The sequence below is a fragment of the Uloborus diversus genome, chromosome 6, assembly GCF_026930045.1.
Source record: "Uloborus diversus isolate 005 chromosome 6, Udiv.v.3.1, whole genome shotgun sequence".
Classification (NCBI taxonomy): domain Eukaryota; kingdom Metazoa; phylum Arthropoda; class Arachnida; order Araneae; family Uloboridae; genus Uloborus; species Uloborus diversus.
In genome coordinates this window covers 78399320-78423219 of record NC_072736.1, presented here as the reverse complement: position 1 = coordinate 78423219, position 23900 = coordinate 78399320, and the positions used below count along the sequence as shown (strand labels likewise).

Genomic DNA, 23900 nt, shown 5'->3' with positions numbered 1-23900 from the left:
GCAATTTGGAAACTACGCAATTGAAACGGTGGTTTATTAGTGTCTAATTAAAATAGACCTAATCTGAATACTTTACATAAGAAAAGAAAAAAGAAAGATCATAATCTTACATTTTATCTTCCATGTCAAGAAATGCATTTATACTGGTTTCTGAAATACAATTTTAAAAAATCCTTCTAACTTTCGGTAGTTGTGAAGGATTTTGTAATACATAGGAGACCGTTGATTAAGAGTAATATTTAGTTTTTTCGATCGAATAACTGAAGTGATCGGTGATTGGGAGAATATATATCTTAAGGATAATAAAACTTGAAACTAGTTTCTTCTTATAATAGGCTACAGATTATTGGATTGCAATATGTTTACTTCAAAGCAATAATTAGGATGCGGTAGAGAATTATTTTTTTAGAAGATGGAGCAAGGTCGACGTTTAAGACAACCAATTGGGAAATATTGAGGTATTCATTTAAAACAATGAATACTGCATCTAGCCTCTTTTAGCCCCCCCCCCTCCCCGAGTTGCTATAGTAGCACTGAAAACCGTAGATGTGTTTTCTTTCTTTTTCGTTTTTTTAAACTTATATTCCATTCCAACACTTGTTAACAGCTCGAGCTATGTTCAACTGATACCAGCTTCATATTCTTTTTCTTTGACAGCTGCCCATTATTAGAAATCTGAATGTGAAACAATGTGTGATGTAAAATAATTATTTAGATTTCTGTACTTAATATGAAATATTTTACTTATAATTTTTTAAAATATTTTTTTTCATATATTTTATTCCACAATTGTGTTATTATATTGTTTAAATTTAATTTTTTGAAGCTTTTTTCTAAGTACTAAGGAATTGCATAAAAAAATCATTTGAGTTGAAATAAAATAATACCGTAAGAGCATTCTATCTTATATCTGTCTTAATATTTAAGCATAATTTAAGATGTTTCATTTATATTTTATGTCTTTCAAAATGTGGACGCCCCCCCCCCGTTTTGAACAGCTATCGATGTCCCTATTTAATCCACCAGCGACTTTTTTTTTAAAGTGCTACTTCTTTTGATAGGATTTAGACAATTTATCTTTAAGTTTTTCAGAATTTACCTGAAACCCGGAAGAAACAATTCTATATTCCCAAAATCAAGATGGCTTAAAGTCAATTCAGTAAAAAGTGAAAATCGATCAGAAAAGTTGAAAGTTTTTAACAAAAGAATAAATCGACAAACATGTCAAGAAATAGATTAAATCTGATACTGCCAGTTCTAATCATTAAGAAATTGTAAGTCCACATTTGGCCCGCCGTCCTTGTTGTAAACAATGCTACCCTTCTTGGAAATGCTTGACAGAGGACCGCACCTCTTTTAACTGTAAATTTAAATATGCTCACATTTGCAAAAAAACTGCTTTTTATTTGCATAATAATAAAAATAATCTATAATTCTGTTTGATAAGTGTCACAAGTCTGAATATACGAAGAAAGTTTCATACGCTGTAATACATCGTATTTTAAACTCTAAACTTTATTGTTGCTCTTATTATGAAGTTGACTTTAAATTTTGTTCCTTTAAATTTTTACAAACATACGTACAATAAATAATAAAGTACTTAACATTCTGATTTGGTTCCTTCAATTTTAATAACATGTAAAAACAAAGAATCAGTGCTCTAAAATTTACTGGAAAATAAAAATAAAAAATAAATAAATAATGAAATAAATTACGTTTAATTTAGCACTAGCAACAGAAATTTCTATATTCCGGTAATTCTTGAAATGATAATATTCAACTACCCATAAAAACCAATGTTGAATTTTACAAGTTTAAAAAACCCAGACGTAAATGAATTGTATGATCCATCACATTTAAATAAAAAAAAATTTAGTTTATCTTGTTCCAATACATAGTTCTTGATTGTAACATAAAACCTGACAACGGGCACACAAAAATCAGCTTTAGGGGCCCAATATGGCATACAGTCCGTAGGATAGGCTTTAGTGCCTAAGAACGCTCTAAAACTCAAAAGCATTTGTGATTACAAATTACATCCTAAAACATAAAAATATAAATGAAAAAGGTACTTATAAACTTCCAATACCAGCATTCATGTCACTAAGTGAATCATCGCAACATCGTTCAGACTAGACGCTTCTTTGAAATTCCAAGCGGAACACAACCACGAACTGCCATCTTGATAAAATGAGACCACCCATTCAATTCTGGTCACAAGTTACGTAGTTCTTTACATTTGCATACCACTAAACTCCTAGAAATAATATTGCATTAGTGAATAAATTTAGATGAAGGAAATTCAGGCGGCTAGAATGAAATTCTTTAAGACATGAATAAAAAAAATAGAAATATATTACAGGCCATCCGTTTGTGTGCACAAATTGTAAGTTAAACATAATGGAATAACTGAAACATTTCAGAAAAAGAAAAAAAAAAAAACTCTAGAAAAATATGTCATTGCAATTCAAGCTTTATGTAAATTTTCCCTAGAGAAAGGTTTTGTAAAACAATCAGCTACATTATTTTAGTTTCAACAAATTGTATTCCAAATTCATTTTTATCAATCAAATTCCTCAGGAAATAGTACCCCACATCAATCTGCTTAGTTCTGAAATTTTCTATTGCAGAACTAGAAAAATCGATTGTAACTAGATTCATTAATAGTACTCTGTACTGTGACAATCTAAAATTCTGAACTCTTTTCGTAGCCAATTGATTTAAAATTCCTTTAACCCACATCCTTAGATTATTCACTAATTGAAATATACTCCGCTTTCATCCCCCCCCATTGAAATCCGGTCGTCGTGACTCGAGGCGTAATCTGTATCAGAATGACAATGATTTATTCAATTTACAGACAAAATTTAGATTTCAGGGACGGACAAACCTTTTAGGTTGTCTCACAAATCTCCTCTTTTACATCGCATATAGATATGCATTGCAAACATCTACATGGAAATGGACTCAATGTAGCTTATACACAAAAATTCAAAAGAGAACACTTCCGAAAAGTACCCCCCCCCCACCTGGTGGGTATTTAAAATTACCAGTCTGGTCTTGAAGCGCATTATTTCATTCTGCTCATTTGTTTTTAAATAAAAAAAACCATCTGTACAATTTTTTCTTTCTAAAACTTTCATTTAGTGGAACCAATACGTAAACGTTTTTTTCTCATATCACCTTAATTTCTTGAGCCATTCCGTTTTGCCAATTTTAAATCTCGGAAATGTTAGCTTCTAGCATACTTGAATTATCCCCCCCTATCTTCATAAAAATCCTATACTTTTCTTGAATTATCATCACAAGTGAAATTAAAATATTTTGTGTCATATTCAATGTTATTTTCAGAACAATAAACCTCGGTTTCACGATTCGGACTTTAGAACCGTCGTGTTAATAGAATAATACTTATCCCTGCATTTAATTAACAGACAAAATTTAGATTTCAGGGATCGACAAACCCATCAGCTTGTCTCACAAATCTCCTCTTTTAAATCCGCATATAGATACGCATTGCAAACATTAGTTTGGAAATGGAACCAATGTAGCTTATACACAAAAATTGAAGAGAAAGCATCAATAAAAAAAAAAAAAAGGAAATTGCTGGAGAGCGTTTTGTTTTTGTTAATAGGTTTTGTTTAATAGATGGCTTTCTTCCTCCAAAAAACTCAAAAAAGGGTTTGGTTTTCCCTTTTAAAATCGCTCTAGTCCGTAAGCAGTGGAAGTACATAGCTGCTTCGGCTCAAAACTGCTGAGGCACATTCGATTCATTTAAAAGTTTCCATTCATTAATGTTAACTTATAGTGTTCTATGACGCTACTTTGTTAACTAGAGGATTTGTTGGTTTTTTCGATTCTTATGCTTTGGTCGCTAAGGTAAATTTCAAACCGGGAGTTCAGAAATTCCTTTCCGTTATCGGAGCTTTGCCACAAATCTCTCTTATCTTTTGAAACCTGACAAAGTGTTCTTAAACCTCACTTTTCTTCTTGAAGAAATAAACTGGAGAGTTTCTTGAAAAATCGTCTATTATTGTGAAAATAATCCCCCCCCCCTTTTAAAGAACTCAACTGCTAAGGAACCCATCGTATTCAAATGCAAAAGATCTTACCGGGCGTTGGCTTGAATCTCCGTTACAGGTTTAAACGAAATTCTCCGATTTTTTCATTTTACACGGATAACAATCTGACATATTTTTACTTTTGATAAGCAGTGAAAGACAGTGAAGTACAGAATCACACTTTTCATTATTTATAATATACTTTTTGTCTTCATCCTGAACACGTTGATGCCAAAATTTAAGACTCAAAGTGTTCTAAAAGTTAAAATGTAAGGAAACTGATGAGTTTCAAGGTTATAAGAGTTTCAAATTCTACTGTAGTTCTCGAGCATCTACTTTTCTAAATGAGCATGTCCATCAAAGCGAATAAAATATGACAAACAATGCATGATAATGTAAATATTCTACTTTAAATTTAAAAGCTGTAATTTTGACGAGAACGAAACACTTCCAGATCAGAAATGAAAAGCCGAAATTTTTAAAATATAGCCAGGCACGGCCTGAACTTAAATATGTTGGGAAGACGTATAATCTCAATTTGCCAAATGGAACTTAAATATTTGCCGATTAATAAAATTTTGGTGAATGCACACATTAAGTACGCACAATTAAGTACAATATCTAATGAAATTTGGTCATTCGAAAATTTAAAAATCGCAACATTACAATTATGTCCCCAAATTTGCCGAATAGCCAGACAAAATTTTCCCAATATGGCATTTTTGGGGAGGTCATAGAGACTTTCCGTGACCTCCAATCGAGTGCCTTTAAATATAGTTTCTAAAATTATTTTTATGTTCACAAATTTCAATGGTACTAGTGCAATTTTCCTGAAGTAAAACTTTAATTTCCTGCTGACGCAAATATAAAACTTTTAAAACACAAGGGTTTCGTGTTTGTATTTTAAGATGCTTATTTTTTAAGTTTTTTTTTATATATATATATATATTTTTTTATTTATTTATTTAGTTTTTTTTTTGAGTTCTTTATTGATGATTTTTTTAATTATTATCATTTTACTTTCGACCGATAAGTATGAAAAGCTGGCTCCAGATTTCAGAGAATTTTGAGTCGTTCAGACATCAGAGTATTGTATTTCCACAGTGTCAAATTCTTCAACAAAAAATATCAGTACATTGTATACTGTTTGCATGTCTCTCTGTCACGTTGTTATTTTATTTGTTTACAGTTTATTAATCGAATTATGTACAGAATATAAAAGCTACTGACGCTATAACGTAAAGTTTTTCATTAAAATGGTTAAATGCAAAATGTTAAAGAATTTAAAACTGAACATAGGAAAGAAAAAAAAAAAAAAACAGAAGAAAGAAGTCAATCGCGATATGTTAAAAAATCACTAGAGAACATAAAAATTCAAGTTTTAAGTACGGACATAGTATATAACACAAAATGTAATCGTACACAAAGTTTAATGTTCTAATAACTTTAAATACGATCAAGAAAGGAATTGATTTATTTTTAAATAAAATTTGAGTTTCAGAAAATGTTTAAAAACTATCACACGTGCAGTAAAATATTCAGAATCACAACAACTACTCAGATTTTTGCTAGAAAGCAATCGCTGCAACTTAGCAACTATAAGAAATTGCAAAGTCAGCATCAACGAATATTGGGATAAGAATTGCGATTTCAAAATAAACTGTTATTTTACATACATTCTCGATGATAAAGAAAACTATATTTTGAGGAAAAGGGAATGAATAATATAACCAGCACTTACCTTTAATTTGGATTACAGTTGAGCAGTCCTGCCTCAGCACACCCGAATCATCAAAAAACATGGCTGCCAATATCTTGAATTCATTAGTTTCTGTTCCCGTATGAAAGAAACAGCTTTTGCGCATCGTTTTGCGCAATCTAAAATATTTTTACAGTTTTTCTCTGTTATTTGGCAGAGCAGTATTAAACTGTAGGAAAAAGTAGTATATTACTATAAAAACAACAATTATTTTTTGCAGTGTATACTTAACTGTTTTACTGGTAAGACATTGTCATTTCAGGGGAATGAAGAAACGAAAAAATGGTCAACATTGAACGCTACCTACTGAAGTTTAGGGTGAATCCACTGGATTTAGGGTTACAATTTCAGCTATCAAAATGTCACTAAACAGGCAATGGCTTCATTCAAATGTAGAAGCAATTTTCACCTGTCATACCTTGGCGGGCGACTTTCTAGTTTTAACAAGAATAACCACAGACACATCAAGATTCAGAATTCTTTCAACAGTGTGGTAATGCGAGAGAAGTATTTTTAAAATGGTGACAAAGCCTTTTTTTGTGTGTGTTACAATACACATGTGGTTCATCTGTTCTTGCACTGCTTTTGAGGCACATTAATGACCTTTTTTATGCACCCCTATTCCCAAAAAGCATTAGATGAACTCAAAAATAGCATCCATGCCACAGTGATGACAGCCCAAGACATTATCACACTCCAGGGTCCCCGTACTTACAACTATTTGTAGTTTAACTGATTGGATGGAGTTCTGAAGAGAGCTGTGTTTTTTTTTATATCTGGACTATAGGCAGAGAAATCCGTTACCCTGCACCCTTTGAGGTATCGTTTCCTTCTTAGGACTTTGTGACTACGAAATATTTAACATGCCCCAGTCGCAATTAACAAACACGAAGGATCTTTGACCGGCTCGCATCGGACACGGAACCCTTCAGCTACGAGTTCTTTGCCTTTCTGATCAGCCACCATGGCCTCCCAGGACATCTATTTAAAATTTAATACGCAATCCCTTTGTGCAATATTTGGACGACGCTGTACGCTACCAGGACGTAACACACACAAGTTAAGACTTTTCTTGTTTTGTCGCCATTTTAAAAATAGTGCCCTCTTATTAATGCCTGGTTAGTACAATTCTGAATCTCAACGAGTTTGTGGTTATTGTTATTCTTGTTCAAAACCGCATATTCATGGGGCAATTTGTTGCCTTTTGAGGAATTTCTTTTCATGCGAATGCTAGGGTGATTTATCGAAAACTTGATTTTACTTTGTTTCGTCAAATATTGAATCAGATATGTATCTAAATGACCTAAAATAAGTGAATAAATCAGTTACATTCCATAGTTATTGAATTTGAAGGAAGTAGGTATAATAGAGCAAAATTCTTGCATGCGTGTTCTCGGGTTCTTCTTTTTACGCGAGTTTCGGAGGGTTAACGCCTCCTAATTTTTTTAAGGGCATTGTCTTTGTGATGTAACAGGGTCATTCTAGAGAAAACAGAACAAATAAGGCCCGACACTTTGGAATTTTCACATCTATTTTAATAATTACCAGGAATTAATATTTTTTTAACTTGATTCGCCATTTATTTCAGATGATCAATTACCAATGACTTGTACTTAAATTATGACATATAAATCCAAACAAAACGACGTGCAATCCACTTTTTGTACTGGCAAAACAAAATAATTTTATGACATATGCATAAAAATATTTTATTTAAGGAGAAGGAGAATATTAATTGTCCCAGCTTTAAACCACTAGGACGAAAAACGTGATTTCACATAAAAATGGTAATAGCAATATCATTACCAAAAAATAAATCCTCAATATATATATATATATATTTTTAATTTATGTCCCAAAATTTTCTATAGTCCGCTCTATTACATCCATTTTAAAAATAAAACTAACAACTGCATTGAATCTGTAATATTTTCAAGAAGTTAAAAAAAAAAAAATATTTTTTTTACTGACAGTTAATTTAAGCTGTTCAATGTCTACTCTGTATTATTATTTGCATTTTCATTAATGACAAAATAAATCATCATCTACTTACAAAAAAAAAAAAAAAAAAAAAAAGAAAGGAGAATCCTTAATTTAATGGAAAAAAATTAAACTAAGATTCTCGCTTAATCTATATGCATAAATGGCTACTTCTGTATGTAAGGATATCCGGGATAATCTTCAAAGCTACTGGATCGATTTCAACCATCTTTTTTTCACCATAGATAGCTACATTGTCAGGAAGTAACTTAGGCTAAAATTTATTCCTAAAAAATTTAGTTTAAAAAAGTTATGATGGAAAACAGTAAATTTCATGTAATTTCCCCATTAAATGATTAAATATAAAACCCATTGTTGCAAAAATTCGTTGCCTTACAACAGCAATATTAATAGCAATCATAATGAAAATTTTGAATCAAGGCTTCTCTGGAGCAAGCAAGAAATTTATTGCTTTCTTAGGATTTTTGTCCTCATCTATGCCAATAATCGGTAACGGTGCTAAGTAAAAAGACAATTGATTTTGGCAGCAGTTTGAAAATAGAAAGTGTTTATCGTCTAAAACTACACAGGCTTGCAAAATTCGGGTCATGAAAAAGTGATTGTACGGTAATGAGTGACTTTTATTCTATTGGATGCTCTGATTTCAAATACGACATCCATTTTTCTCAATCACATAAGAGATTTTGACCACTTGGGCTTGAGCATATAGGCAGAAAAGCCTATTTTTCCCTATTCTTAGAGAAAAGTCTTTTCAAAATATGTGTAAGTGTATTACTTACTAACGAGTTTATGCATCAAACGTACAATTGGAAATCAGTTACTTAATATATATATATATATATATATATATATATATATATATATATATATATATATATATATATATATATATATATATATATATATATTAAACTTCATCGAAATAAGAACATAGTAATAATTAATCACAACGATTCAATTATCAATTATTACATAAGTCAATCTTTTAAACTGGCGCTGTTTTTGCAACCAAAGATTACGTAATAATGTTTGTCGGCTTTCATTTCACCAAATAACCAAAATATCGCAATTAAAAGAATCTTTAAAACTTTTGTCGAAATGTAAAAAAATCCTCTAATCAAATTAGGCAAATCTATAAACAGCACAAAAACTTCCATTAGTTTGTCTTTGTGAGCAATTTCAAACACTGGCCAAGTTTTACTACTTATATCGGAAGAAAATATTTAGTATTATTTTATGGTCACCAAAAATATTTCAAAACTTGGCAACAATATCTCTTTGGAGAAAATTATAAATGAACAGTTTTACAAAGCAGGGAGGGGGAGCATTATCCAAGATATCCCAAAATGATTACTCCACAAATTTGGTAGCATTTTAAATCGCAACAAGAACCTGCAATAATTGAAATTTTCCAAAATAACTAAAGCAATGGGCGGCTACAATTTTTAAAACCATTTGTATTTCAACAGCCATATAGAAAAAGCTTTAGACTACGTTAAAAAAAAAAAAGAAAAAAGAAAGAAAGAAAGAAAGATATATTAACTGATAAATCTTTTTATACAAGTGAAATTTCATATTTTGGAAATTTATCAAATTTTGATACGCTTAACTGTCGTGCTTTCGTTTCTAACTGAATATTACTTTGTTTTTTATATTTATTGCTATTTTACTTTTATGGGTAAGGAAGAAGCTCGATTTTTAATCACGTCAACGCGGTGTGTTTTGAGTTCTTTCAGTTAAATCAGAAAACGAATGAAAGTAGCGATTGTTTCTCACAATTATTGAAGGGTATTTTTGCTAGTAGTTCATATAAAAGATGTTTTCAAGAGAAAAAGACAGTGATAAAATTACATAAAATACATGCTAAAACAAAGAGGTTGCCACTACTGAAACTTAAAATGGCTCATTGTGCAAAAAGTTTGACAAAGAGATGATACTGGTACTGCTATTACTTGAGAGTTTTTCAGGATTTTTTTGTTATCTTAGTAAAATGTACCACGTCGGCATTGGCGTCCTTTTCCTTACTTAAACATATAAAACGATTTTACAGCCTCAAATTTGCACGGGGAGCTTAAAATAGAAGAAAAAGGAAAAGTAATGTCTTCAGCATTAAGCTTAAAATTTTTGTAAATTTCCCATTATTAATTTCTTCCTTTTTCGTCGGCTTGTTTCTACAGTGATTCCTTGAACTCCCACAAATGCTTTGGGTGATGTTCAAAACCAGAGATTTATTGGCGGCAGTCTCCTATAGCTGCTATTTCAAACATAATTTGATCATTTATATTAAAAATCGTCTTTATGAACTACTTAAAACGTTCAGAAGCAATTTAACCAACAGTGCTTGCATTAGCAAATTTAAACGAATCGATTAAATAAGAAAACGTTTGACGTTAATCTTAAATAAGTATTTTAGTTTTTATCACATACTTGAGGAAATACAACACACAATAAATATGATTTATGTAAATATTGAAGAAGTACACAAAAGTTTACTTAAATGTTTTAGTATATTATTTTCATATGTTTTGCAAAAATTATTTTAACATGAACTGACATTGTTCAATCACAAGGGTTAAACTAGTTTAAAAGCGATTTTTAGATTTACGAAGAATAAAATTGAATTCAGGTTACATACCAGTTCTAAATGCACTCGATTTGTCACATAATTTATCATAGAGATCTTTTAAGCTCTGAAAACCTGTCAAACCAGCTCCTAGTGAAGTATTATAACATCTTTGTGAAAAAGCAAGTCCACACTCTATGATTGAAAGCTTATCACTGAAAAAAGAGAAGTGAACATTTTAACATCCTTTGTAATAAAGTTAAAATTATAGAGCCGTGGGAGACTTGACCCAAACACTAATTTCATATTTCTTCAATGAATTTTCATTTATGAATAGCTAAACTACTGTAATTTAGGCCTAATGATTTGATTTTATTTCAACAATAACTCTAATATTGTGAATATGAAGGCCAGATATGTTTTTTCTTTTTTAAACCTAATGAATAGCTAAAATATATAATACTTTGGTCTACTAAATAGTTTTTATTAATAACTAAAATGCTAATAACATTTACGTCCAATGATTTGTTACTTAAAAAAAAAATAACTGAAATATTGCTTAGGTCTGTGCTGATCAAGTTTTGAATTCGACTTCTGCTTTTCTGCCGACGTGGGGTAAGATTAACTAGAAATATATGCAGCACTTTATATAAAGAGTGAACATTTTGTACTTTTACTTCAAGTTTCATTTATCAAAAAAAAAAAAAAAAAAAAAAAAACCCGCCATCAAACCTGCGTTTTTGATTTCAATATCCATGAGTCTTCTTACGTTCATGAAGGGGGTCATATAATTCTTTTGTACCATTTCTACTTAAGACTTATGCTATTATTTTTATTCATAATAATGTTTAAAATAACAAACTATTTATACATATATATTTTATTTCGTTTTAACTTAAAAATATATAAATAAATAAAAAAAATAAAATAAAATTAAAAAAATATATAAAAATAAAAAACAAAATCTGGATCAAGTTTCCCAGTTTCTTCTAGTCTCTAAACAGTGGACTCCAAGAAAAAACTTCATTTCTTTCATCAGAACACGTCACGTTAACCAATTTGCGTTTCTTCGCTCATTTCATATCAAGCTCGGTTTATGAAAATTATTTTAAAATATCTGAATAAGAAGGAGGGAATTTGTTGCATTTGAGAAACAAGTCCAAACATTTAAGTACACTTAAGTGATGCAAAAGTAGATGAGGGGCCCCATAAACTTAAGTCTTTATGGTGAACTGTTTGCGAATAAACTGTCAGAAGCAGATTAGGAAGCCTTACCGATATTCAAATTAGTGTGACTTCTATGAGAAGTGAGTCTTTTGCAGAAATGGTTCGTGAAGGACCATTTGGGTTTTGATACATCAATCAAGCACGTTTTGCTTATACATTAATCCCATAGTTTCATTTAAATTACAAAAAAAAATCTCAAATTTGGTGAACAGTATCATCTTACGGGCATTCCGCATCTAAAGTATATCCATCATATGTCCACGGACGCTCCATTTCTAGGAACGCGGTTGAGGTATCTTCGGGCACGCATTTCTGGGATTCTTCATTGGTGCAAACTGGAGATGCTACTGCACAGCCTAATACTAGAAAAAACGTGTTGCCAATACTTGAAAAAATATTACATGGGTAAAAAGAGCATGTAAAACACAATGCATGCTGGAATAATTAAATTATTTTAGCTGATAGAGGCTTTTTTTTCGCTCCTAAAATTCGTACATTCATTGATAGTTTACGCATGGCACCACTAGATGACGCTGACGCTTAACGGGCCTTGACAATTTCTGTGTTAAACCGAGGCAATCATGATCCGCTCAAGCATTCACCACTTAATGTCAACGTTTCAAAGTTTGCTTATTTTTGATTGGACTTCGCCCGTTTTGACCGCAAGAGGCGCTAAACGGAACCCCTGCATCCACCAATCAATGGCAACGTAATGGAAATAGGGGGTTCCTTGTAGCGGCCTCTTTGTTCCTCTGAGTTTCAGCGACTGTCACGGCCTTTAAGAATTAAGTGGGGCCATTAGTCCGGTCAATTTAGACAATTGAAATAACAAAAATTCCGGGAAAGCTAAATTTTTGTAGGGACCTTGGGTTTACTGTTACAAATAAGTTGCCAAAAGTCCCCATCGATCCCATGTGCGCTAAAAAAGTTATTCGGGGTCAAAGGACAAAATTTTAGGTTTTTTGGATTTTTCTCAAAAACGGTAAGTTTTATCGAAAAGTACCGCAGACCAAAGTTGTAGATCTCAAAATTCTCTATAAAAATGGTCCTTATCATTTTTTTTCTCCAAGACCAAACCTTCCCAGATATTGCGTACTCTCAAAAGACAGCCAGCCATTTACAGAATCCCCTCTACTCGCGTGGCCTTGAATAACATCTGGCTATTCTAGTCCGTGTGGCATCGTTCACGTACCCAGGGGTGCCCAACCCGCTAAGAGCAAAGGCGCACCCCCTCATTTTCGCGGAAATCCCCCCCCCAAAAAGCATGCCTCCCCCCAAATGAAAAATATTCCTCAAAACAATCCCCCTAAAAATTTCGATGGCGCAGTCTGGGCCATGACCCCTCCTAGGGGGGGGAGGGCACTCCTGACGTACCTGCTTCTTTTTGAGTTAAACGTGCAGTTCGAGTGAATAAACGTATTTATCACAAGCGTCTACTGCTGTTTGTGCTGATCAATGTTTAAGAAAAATGTAACAATTTCGCTTTATTTGCAATAAACTTTTGACTGAAGGTGAAACTGTTGTGCTGGGCAGTTATGGAATGCCAACTTTAATCGATGCATGTCTCGGGAGAAGTTATAAGAATGCTAATTATTTAAGAAGTCAAAAGTCCGTTACAATTCGCGTGAATTGCAGAAAATCATACACCCGGAAAAATTCAATCTCTGCAGCAACGTGAGGATAAAGAGGCCAGTACTTCAAAAGTAAGTCCTCCTCGTACTGTAGCGCGATTAAGTGAATTTGAATCCATCTTTTGTTTTTAAAAACACTGCTTATTTTGTGGCTGTAAAGCGGATGAGGAGGCTGAGAAGAAGAAAATGCAGAATAATGAAAGAAAAATTCATAAAGCAGCGACTAAATCATACTCAAAATTAAAACGTGCAAGAGCAGCTTTTGACACACCTCAGAACGATCTTTAGCTAATTTTAAAAGTGATTCTTTGAATGTAAGTGTGGAAACTTTAAATTTTTCTGCGATAATTCTGCGTTTTGTTCTTTTCAGTCTCTTCATCCGCTTCCTCGCCACAAAATAAGCAGTGTTTTTTACAACAAAAGCTGGATTCAGATTCACTTAATCCCGCTCTTGTTCGAGGTGGACTTACTTTTGAATTACTGACCATGCTCATTAGGGTGGATTGAAAAAAATCAAAATCTGATAAACGCTAAGTAATAGCCCGGAAAAGTTGCCTTTTGTAGAGATATTTGGTTCAACAAAAGGATTTCGACCGCAAAAAATATCTTGAGGTGTCGCTCGCGCCTCGAAGTTGACCATAAATGCGTAAAAACTGGAAAAAGTTATAATAATTTCATCAAATATCAAAATTTGAGAAATTTAATGTTATCGCTTTTAAGAGCAGGCTTTTTGTGTAGATTACACATTGCATAAGATCATTTTAATAATAAACTGTATTTTAAAGTTCCACACATGCGTTGAGTCTTGAATTTGACCACTATAGTCAGAATTGAATAACATCGTGTTGCTCCGTACTTAGAGAAAAAAAATTAGAAGTTATGATTTGTAAAAGTTTGTTTTCATATTAATTAATTCTTACATACATACGAAAAAAAAATAATAAAAGCATTTCTTATCTAGTAAAAAAATGTTTAATTCTCCACTTAGCAGATAACTTTGGCTCAAAATGTCAAATTTACCTATGATAGAGAACAAAGGTTAAGTATAAAAATTTTAAAATAATGTGGCTTGCAACAGCCCACATCAGTCACCCTTTGAAACAAAAGACGTTGCTAAATAAATTTTAATGGGTTTTGAGCCTTCAAACTGCAACCACATTGATTACAATAAAACATAAGTTTGGCATGCGAGTTGAACTATTTTACTTCTCATAATTTTCAGTCTTAATTGAAATTGTGGCTTGATGGTATTGTGGCTTAATATTTCTAGATTCTAATCTGACTCGAATAAATCCATCCATTTTGGTTAGGCAGCAAACTACCTGACATTTATTTTTCTTATATTACCTATTGTCTCACTGCATTAGTATGACACGTGAGGTTTTGAGTACCTGACACTTTTTTTTCTTATTTTACCTATCGTATCACTGCTTTAGTATGACGTGAAGTTTTGAAAACCATACTACTCAGTAGGTACGCCACCAAGCAATTTCTTTCAAAGTTTTATCGGAAGTCCACTTTTTGAAAGAGGGAGCTGCCGAGTTTTACCAGTTCTGCTTATCGATGAGCTTATAGCAGTCTCTCTGCTTCAAAATTGAAATCTGGAATTATACATGTTTCATTGTCCATCTTCGAACTGATCGTCGTAATCCGTCTTGAAACAAGTTCTCTGATGATGGTCATCCGCAATGCCTAGTGTTATATTTTTTAGATTCTCAAAGTAACCAGTTTACAGAACAAGAGCTGATGTTCTAAACATAGTACGTTGGCAAGTTTAAAAAATTCGATTGTATAGCGAAAATTTACAATTTCAGATTTCAACTTGAGTTCTTTGATAAGCAGAAGCGGGAAAGCTCGGATCATCTTCTTAAAAAAGAATATCAGATAATACTTTAAAAGAAATGGTGCTTGAGGGCGTAACTACTGAATTATATGATTTCCAATACCTCACGTTATACTAAAGCAGTGAGACGATGCGTAAAATTAGACAAAGAAGCGTCAAACACAGTTTGTTGTCTAACCAAGAGAGATTTAGAGTCAGATTAGAGTCCAGAAATCTTACTCACACTGTATCACTAAGGCCAAACATTGTCAGAAGTCAAGATAATAATGCGACTCGCCAGCCAAACTATGTTTTATTGTATGAAATGTGGTTACAGTTTGAGAGCTCAAAACACATTTAAAGGGGGGCTGTTTTGAGGGGTATTTTTCTCAGTTTTTGGAGGGGGACTTTTGCTTCTTAGGGGGGGGGGGGCTCCGCGATATTGAGGGGTGCGCCCATGCCCATAGTAGGTCCGGCCCCTTTGGGTACGTGAACGATGCCACACGGACTAGAATAGCCAGATGTTATTCAAGGCCATGCAAGTAGAGGCGATTCTCTAAATGACTGGCTGTCTTTTGAGAGTACGCAATATCTGGGAAGGTTTGGTCTTGGAGAAAAAAAATGATAAGGAACATTTTTATAGGAATTTTGAGATCTACAACTTTGGTCTGCGGTACTTTTCGATAAAACTTACCGTTTTTGAGAAAAATTAAAAAAACCTAAAATTTTGACCTTTGACCCCGAATAACTTTTTTAGCGCACATGGGATCGATGGGGACTTTTGGCACCTTATTTGTAATAGTAAGCCCAAGATCCCTACAAAAATTTAGCTTTCCCGGAATTTTTGTTATTTGATCACTATTTTTATGTCTAAATTGACCGGGCTACAGATTACTGCGTACATATGTTTCGGGGTTTCAAGGATTTCCCTTTTCAATGCAAAAGATGTGAGCTTTTGGATGTAAAGACATCCAGTAAAAGAAACAAGAATAAACAGCAGACAGCTTAAATAGCAAAATAGCTATTAACAAAACAAACAAGACAAAATGGATCAGTATATTTGTGATATAAATACTTTGTTTTTCTGCAGTTGCTCCTCAGCATGAAGGTATTTATTTATTTCTCAAGAAAGCTAGCATGTTTGATTTTTTACTTCCTTTTACAAAAAAGAAAGTATTGTATTCGCGAAAAAATTTTCACTCAAAAATCGACCTTAATTTCCATTTTGCTCACCCCCGAATGAATGTTGAGTTTTTTTTTCGACTCGACCACACTTGGATAAGTGCCTAAGAACGTATAGACACTCGAAATAACCCTTTTGACGAGTTAATTACAACGTCTTTTCTCGTGAAGTCTGTATGTACGTATGTATGTATGTGCGTATGTGCGTATGTGCGGATGTGCGTATGTGCGGATGTGCGTATGTGCGGATGTGCGTATGTGCGGATGTATGTCGCATAACTCAAGAACGGTATGTCCTAGAAAGTTGAAATTTGGTACGTAACCTCTTAGAGGGGTCTAGTTGTGAACCTCCACCCCTTTTGGTTGCATTTGGGTGTTTCTAAAAGGATCTTTTACCCCTTTTTGGGGAGAAATAATTGTTAATTTCGATGTAAACTCAAATGGTGTTACAACTTGGCGGACACTTGGCGATATATAGCCAGTCTTTTGGTCGCCAACTTGGCGACCAAAAGACTGGCACATGAAAAACACCGCCATGACATGAAATACACCGGCAGCTCAGCGGTGTATTTCATATATTTCTGCTTTAGCCCTGGCTAATGGGAGGTAATTTACTGAATATACCATGCTTTGCCATCAATTTTCGAGTAGAACCGAACCACTGCTTCGATCACTCTGCTGGTCTGTACTAATTCTACATTAGCTACCAGTTTGTTTGGCCCTCTTGGCTTCCATAAGAGGTTTTCCATCTCCAGCTCAGTCACTTTCTTATGCCAGGCTGATGAGTGCTAATAAGCACGAAACTGCTGTCCTCGGCTGGAAATTACTGAGCTGGCGGTGTATTTCATGTATTTCTCCTTAAGCCCTGGCTAATGGGCGGTAATTTACTGAATATACCATGCCTTGCCATCAATTTTCGAGTAAAACCGAACCATTGTTTCGGTCACTCGGCTGGTCTGTACTAATTCTACATTAGCTACCAGTTAGTTTGGCCCTCTTGGCTTCCATAAGAGGTTTTCCATCTCCAGCTCAGTCACTTTCCTATGCCGGGCTGATGAGTGCTAATAAGCATGAAACTGCAGTCCTCGGCTGGAAATGACTAAGCTGGCGGTGTATTTCATGTATTTCTGCTTTAGCCCTGGCTAATGGGACTGAATAAATCTAATAATTTACTGAATAAATCTTTGAAATGTTTTGATAAGTTTAGAAAAACACCTAGTTTCTTTGTTCTATGATCCGCGATTATTAAAACGAGCCGCAAGATGTAAAACAAAACAAAACAAAAAAAAAATCTTTGAGAGATTTTGATAAATTTAGATAAACCTAGTATAAGTCTTACAAGGCGCGAGTATTTTCGCAGTGGATAAATAATTAATAAAAATTGAAAAAAAAAGGGTAAAAATAAACTGAAATCTTTGTTTCGTTTTAATCATGTTTTGGGGGTTTTTCGTATCCGTTTGCATGATAATCCATTTAGTGATCAGTGTCACTATTCATTCTTTAAACTAGGGATGCACCGATTGACCGGCGGTACCGATTAGTCGGTCATAATCAGCCACTTTGCCAATTATAGCAACATTTTGTTTTTAGGTCATGAATGTTATTTAAATTTATTTTTAAAGGTTAGAAATATAGCAGAAATAAACAAATGTGTATGCATGATCCCACTGCAATCTCCCATTAACTCTCTCCCATGAAAAAGAAAATGTTCCTAATGCTTGTTTTGCTTCTTAAAGAAAGTCAGGATCATTTTCTAAATTTAGATTACTATAACTTTGCACCAGCTTTTGATGTCTCAACATTTATTTTTGTTCAGTCATTTTGTTTTTTGTAGCTATATATAGGATTACATCATACACTTTACAATTTACTCCCTAAACTATTACTTTTTGATTAAACAAGAAAGCTATTCTTATTAAATATTTTTTGGTTAAAAAATATTTACATGCTGTATTATTATTATTGTTATTATCAGTATTATTAAGATCATTATTGTTATTTCAAACTGATAGCCGAAGCAATGTTTTTAAAAATTTCTTTTTCTGTTTTGAGGAATTATACGCATACATACTATATAAAGTATGAAGTGAAAAGGGGGGGGGGGGCGCTTGAAAACAGCGCGAGCACCGAGACCGCAGGTCTATTGTACAATCCCCGCTTAGACTACTAAAGGAGCCCAGTAACAGAAATAAATCTCAGCAGTTGCCTAACAGAATTTCTAGGCAGTTCCCAGGGATCTACATAGTGGTATCCCAAGTGCTCAAATCTTTGTGCAGAGTAGAAGTCACATTCACATAGCACATGAATTGAGCTTTCATCAGCCATATGACATCCTCTACACGAAGGGTTGTCGATAACACCCATCAGATTAAGGTGCCTATTAAGAGAGCAGTGTCCAGTTAGTAACCCAACAGACTTCTTGATCTCATTCTTGTCAAGTTAAGCAGTTCCTTGGACCTGAGCCAGGGAGGCTGCTGGTTCAGAGTCTTGGCCTGTCTTTGAGACTCGGACTGAAGTCACAGGCCATAAGATTCATCCATAAGAAGGTTCTTTGCAGTGGTCCTTACTGCATTGTAGGGCAGGCAGAGGACAGGCTCGGGTTCCATAAACGGTACATTGGAGCCCTGTTTAGCTAACTGATCTGCCAATTCGTTACCTAAAATGTCACGGTGACCAGGTACCCAGTAAAGGGAGACCCTATTACTGCCAGCTAGTCTTACCAGTGCATTATGGCACTCCTAAACTGTTTTGGTAGTAAAACAGTTACGATTGAGAGCTTTCAACACAGCTTGGCTATCGGAGAATATTCTGATAACCTTCCTGCTTAGGCCTCGATCTAGCCAGTTGTTTACACAAGCCAATATGGCTAAAGTTTCTGCCTGGTAGACAGTAGCTAGCTTCCCTAAAGAGAATCACAGATTAGTGTTATTGCTGCTGCAATATGCACCAGAACCAGTTCCAGACGAAGTCTTGGAACCATCTGTAAACCAGATTTCGTGTGCATTGCCAATGATATCCTGTACATCCTTCCATTGCTCTCTGGACGGAAACACAATGTTATAATTGGCATTGAAGCTGAATTGTTTTAACATCCAGTCAGAAGGCATCATAAAGTAAGGATGCTTACTAGTCTTTGCACTCAGTTTATCGTACAGAGACAGGTAACGAGGGGACTTCCAGAGACCCATGAGCTTGAGGCGGTATGCACACAGAATCGCCTCCATTTCCACTTGCTTATGCAACGGAAGAAGGCCAAGAAGTAGATCAAGGCTATGGGAAGGAGTAGTTTTCATGGCACTAGTGATAGTAATAGTAGCCATCCTTTGTACTTTGGCGAGGCAACCCTCAGCCGTAATGGTACAGGTTTTACCCCACCAGACAATCGCCCCATACGTAACCGTAGGTACAATTACTCTAGTATAAACCCAGTGAGCGATTTTTGGAGAAAAGCCCCAATTAATACCAATTGCTCGTCTACAAGACCAAAAGATTCTCTTGGCCTTATCAGTAATTTGCTTAAGGTGAGAATTCCATGTCTAAGTTTTGTCAAAGATCACACCCAGGTACTTGACCTCACTGGAGTAGGCAAGAGGCGAACCAAAGAACTTAATTATCTTCAAGTCTTTGAGACGTTTACGAGTGAAGGGAACCAAATAAGTCTTATTCGGATTGACCGTAAGACCTGCCTCCAAACACCACTTTTCAATTTCCTTAAGGGCAGACCCCATGAGATTTGTAGCAGTTTCATGGAACCTACCCCTAATAACAACGGTTATGTCGTCCGCATAGCCAATGCAGTGCAGACCTTTGCGACGAATTCTTTCCAGAACTTCATCAACCATCAGGCACCAAAGCAAAGGGGAGAGAACGCCCCCTTGTGGGCAGCCACGGCAGTTACCCACCATCATAGTTCTGCCCAGCATGCAAGCTTTTGCCATACAGGTTGTTAGCAGACTATTAACCCAGGTACATATCATGGGATCAATTCCCTTGTGTGCGAGAGAATCGTTAATAGTCTCAGTAGGGACCTTATCAAAAGCTCCCTACATACTATATACATTGTTGCAACATTTTTCACGCGTCGACACTTATCCCCCTTTAGAATAATTCTTTTAGATAATCTTATAATTTTCATAAAGGAAGTCTTGGACAAAATTGCTACTATTAATTAAAAAATAAATTTAAAATAAAAGCGCTCCTAAATTAGCATGTTGACCACTGGCTGTCCCCTTAATATTTTGAAAATTTCATGTCTAGTTAACGTTATGTAAATACATCAATAATAATTAGAAAACTGGCTCAAAGAAAATGGAAGAAATTATGGGTTCGGGAAAATTAGGAAAGAGGAGAGAGGCAAATCATCTCTCAAAAATAAACTAATAAATATTTCTTGTCGAAATAAAATAGAGAAAAAAAAAGTGATGGAGAAATAGCAGTTAAAAAAAAGTGATCATTAATCAGCTGAGCCGATTAATCGGCCGATTATCAGCAGTCGATTAATCGGTAATCAGTATTCAGCTAATTTGCTTATCAGTGCATCACTAATTTAAATTAAAGAATTCTGTTCCGTAGAGGAGTGTTGTCCTCAGTTTTTCTGACTACATTCACATTGTGTAAGGTGTCATACCAGACATTATTCATTACTGAAAAACTGTAGCCTCGGCCGAAAGTTCTTTGCTTCATCAGATTACTCCATCAGAAACGGATACTTCAGACAGTTCACAAAGAGCTTCCCAAATTCCCATGATCTTATTTTAAATGTTTTTCACACATTCTATCCCTGGTTTCGTATGATAGTTTTGCAGTACGGCAGGTAACATGCTTTTTGAGGGCACTCCATCTCCCAAGATGGATGGAAAGGGAAACCTAACTCTGCTGGACGGAATAAAAAATGCTGTGGATTCCGGGAAGTTGTTTGCATCATCCCCAAGTTCTAAATATAGGCTATTAAAAACGCAGGTATACAGTAATATTCTAACTTAATTTTTTGAAGGGGAGAACCTCGAATGTTATCAAATGATGCAATGCAGGCATGCACACATTTTATTTTACGAACCATAGGCATTCAAGAAATTGCAATATTGTTCTGCTGTCTCTAAATTTTCCAAATTGTCATAGAAAATTGGCAAAATCAGGAAGTTGATTGGAGGTCACAATGATCTCCCTTGTCCCCCCCACTTTTTGGAGAACCAGAGTAAACATGTAAAACGCTCGTAGATTTTCATTCATATTTCATGAATGAACCTTGTTTGCTTACGAGAAAGTTCAACGTTCTGAATCATCATATATATAATAGCGAATGATCGAGTAACGCTCCTGACGTGATCAACAATGAAACTCGCTCCACGGCATTATAATTTGATAATGTGTTTTGGTAATGTTGACATGCAGGGAAATGCTTTATTTTGACGAGGCTGAACTGGATCCGGTATCTTAACGGTTTTACTGGTAAGACTATGTCATTTCAGGGGAATGAAGAAACGAAAAAGTGGTCAACAATGAACGCTATCTACTGGAGTTTAGGGTTGATCCACTGGTGTTAGGGTTAAAATTTTAACTATCAAAATATCATTAAACAAGTAATTGCTTCGTTCAAATGCAGAAGCAATTTCCACCCGTCATACCTTGACGAGCAATTCTCTAGTGTAAGTAAAAATGGCCAAATTTGTTTTTTATGGTGATCAAAGAGGTTGATTCAAAGATGATTATAATCGGAATTTTAGCTAAAAGTTCACAATAAAATAATTTGTGAATACAATTGTATCTATTTCGCACAACGAAGTAAAGAAGAAGTCGAATTCTTACCCGAAACTACGATGACGAAAATCATTTTCACCATTTTGAAAAGCGTTAATAAGTAAATGTTATTGACCCAAGCTCTTGCATTTAAACAGTGAGAATGAATTTTATCTTTTTTCTTCAATAAAATCAATGTCAATATATCTGTTATCTTTTCTGCAGATGCAGTTGAAATAATCATCTGTTTTATCAAAATATATTAATCAAAAACACATTATTTTGTTCCCTCAAAGCTTGTGGGAATATCGCAGAAACCATGCCATATGCAGATGATATAAATGTGTTGTTACATCACTATTAAAACCTTTTGTGGCAATCGAGGAATTTAGTTAGATTTTAAAAAATGTTGTTTCGCGCGCAAGGAATTCATTTTCCCCAAGAAAAAGGAGAAGAAAAAGAGGTTCTGCAAACTAACTTTTTTGAAGAGACATTGAAAAAAAAAAAAGACTAATTTTAATTTTGACATCTTGAATTCAAATTATGTTTTTCGCAATCACGAGTGTAAGTGTGTGTGTGTGTGTGTGTGTATAGGCATGTATGTTTATGTGTGGGTGGGGGGGGTATGTGTGTTTGTGTGTGGTGGGGAATGTGTATGTGTGTGTAGGCATATGTGTTTGTGTCTGTGTGCAGGCATGAGTGTGTGGGTAATTGTGTGTGTATGTGTAAGTGTCTGTATGTATGCGTGTGTGTGTATGTGTTTGAGTGTGTGTATGTGCTTGTGTGCGTGTATGTGATTGTGTATGTGTATGTAGGTGTATGTATTTGTGTGCGCGCATGTGTGTAGCATATGGATGCAACCTGGAGATGGTTTTCGCTATAGGAGCAGCATCGTGAGGAGGCGGTCGACGGTGATGCTGCAGAGGGTGCTGGAGGGAAAATAAAATGATAGAATATCAAAACAGTCAAGTAAGAACAGTAAGCAATCGTGATTGCTCAAAAAAAAAAAAAAGACCTGTGACCCCCACTTACCCCAATCAACTCTAATTTGAATTCTGAAAATTTGAATTAAAATTATGTTTTCTGCAATCACGAGCTGCGACAAGACCCTACTCATTAGGGTTATTGTTTCTAGAAACACTCCCCCCCCAGCATATCCCTCCTGGTTGTTTATGTGTGTAAAGTTGAGCGTGTGTGTATGTGTAAGCTTAAGTGTGTGCACGTAGGTGTGTGTTCGTGTATAAAGGCGCGCGCGTGTGTGAATGTGAGTATGTATGAGCATGTGTGTGTAGGACATGGACGCTAGAGCCGCGCCGGTGAGGGGTGGTGCTGCAGAGGCCCCTGGTCCAAACTGAAAAAGGAACCACAACATCAAGGACGGTCAAGTAAGAACGAGAAGCAATCGTGATTGCTCAAAAAAACAGTAAAACAGAAAATTACATTTTTTATTGATTAAATTGACAGCGTTTGTAAATTAATTGATTGCACGTCAATATAGTTGGGTAAGGTGGGGTGAAATGGGTTATTTTTGACCTATTTTGCCTTTTAAACTTTTGTTACAACAAACTTATTTTCATGTTTAATATTTATTACAGTTTGACTTAGATTCATGCTGAATATATGGATATAATTTTGAATAACACAAAATTTTTATATGAATAAAAATCAACCACTAAAATTTTGCTCTATTTTACCCCATCATGGGATAAAATGGGTCATCATTAGAAAATAATATTAATTTAAAATAATGACGGACCTGCTTATGTAGGAAGTAACTACAGAAAACATATATGAAAATGTTTTATTAAGTTATTAATTTTCATTACTATAAAATAATCGTTTTGACATTGGTCAAAAACCGAATCATCCAATATTTTCAATAGACCTTCAGCCTTTTCTCAATATCAATTTTTGGCGA

At 34.4% G+C, this 23900-nt stretch overlaps 1 protein-coding gene across 1 annotated transcript in view; it reads right to left on the bottom strand.

The window, feature by feature from the left end:
* The window catches only part of LOC129225299 (uncharacterized), a 29669-nt gene extending 7538 nt beyond the window's left edge, over positions 1-22131 (bottom strand). Inside the window, exons 1-3 of the mRNA XM_054859889.1 lie at positions 22052-22131; positions 11835-11973; positions 10457-10599 (exon numbers count right to left, since the gene is read on the bottom strand). Of these exons, the coding sequence (XP_054715864.1) occupies positions 10457-10599; positions 11835-11973; positions 22052-22085 (316 nt within the window). The 5' untranslated portion in view covers positions 22086-22131. The remainder of the gene's footprint in view (positions 1-10456; positions 10600-11834; positions 11974-22051) is intronic.
* Positions 22132-23900: the final 1769 nt, after the last annotated feature.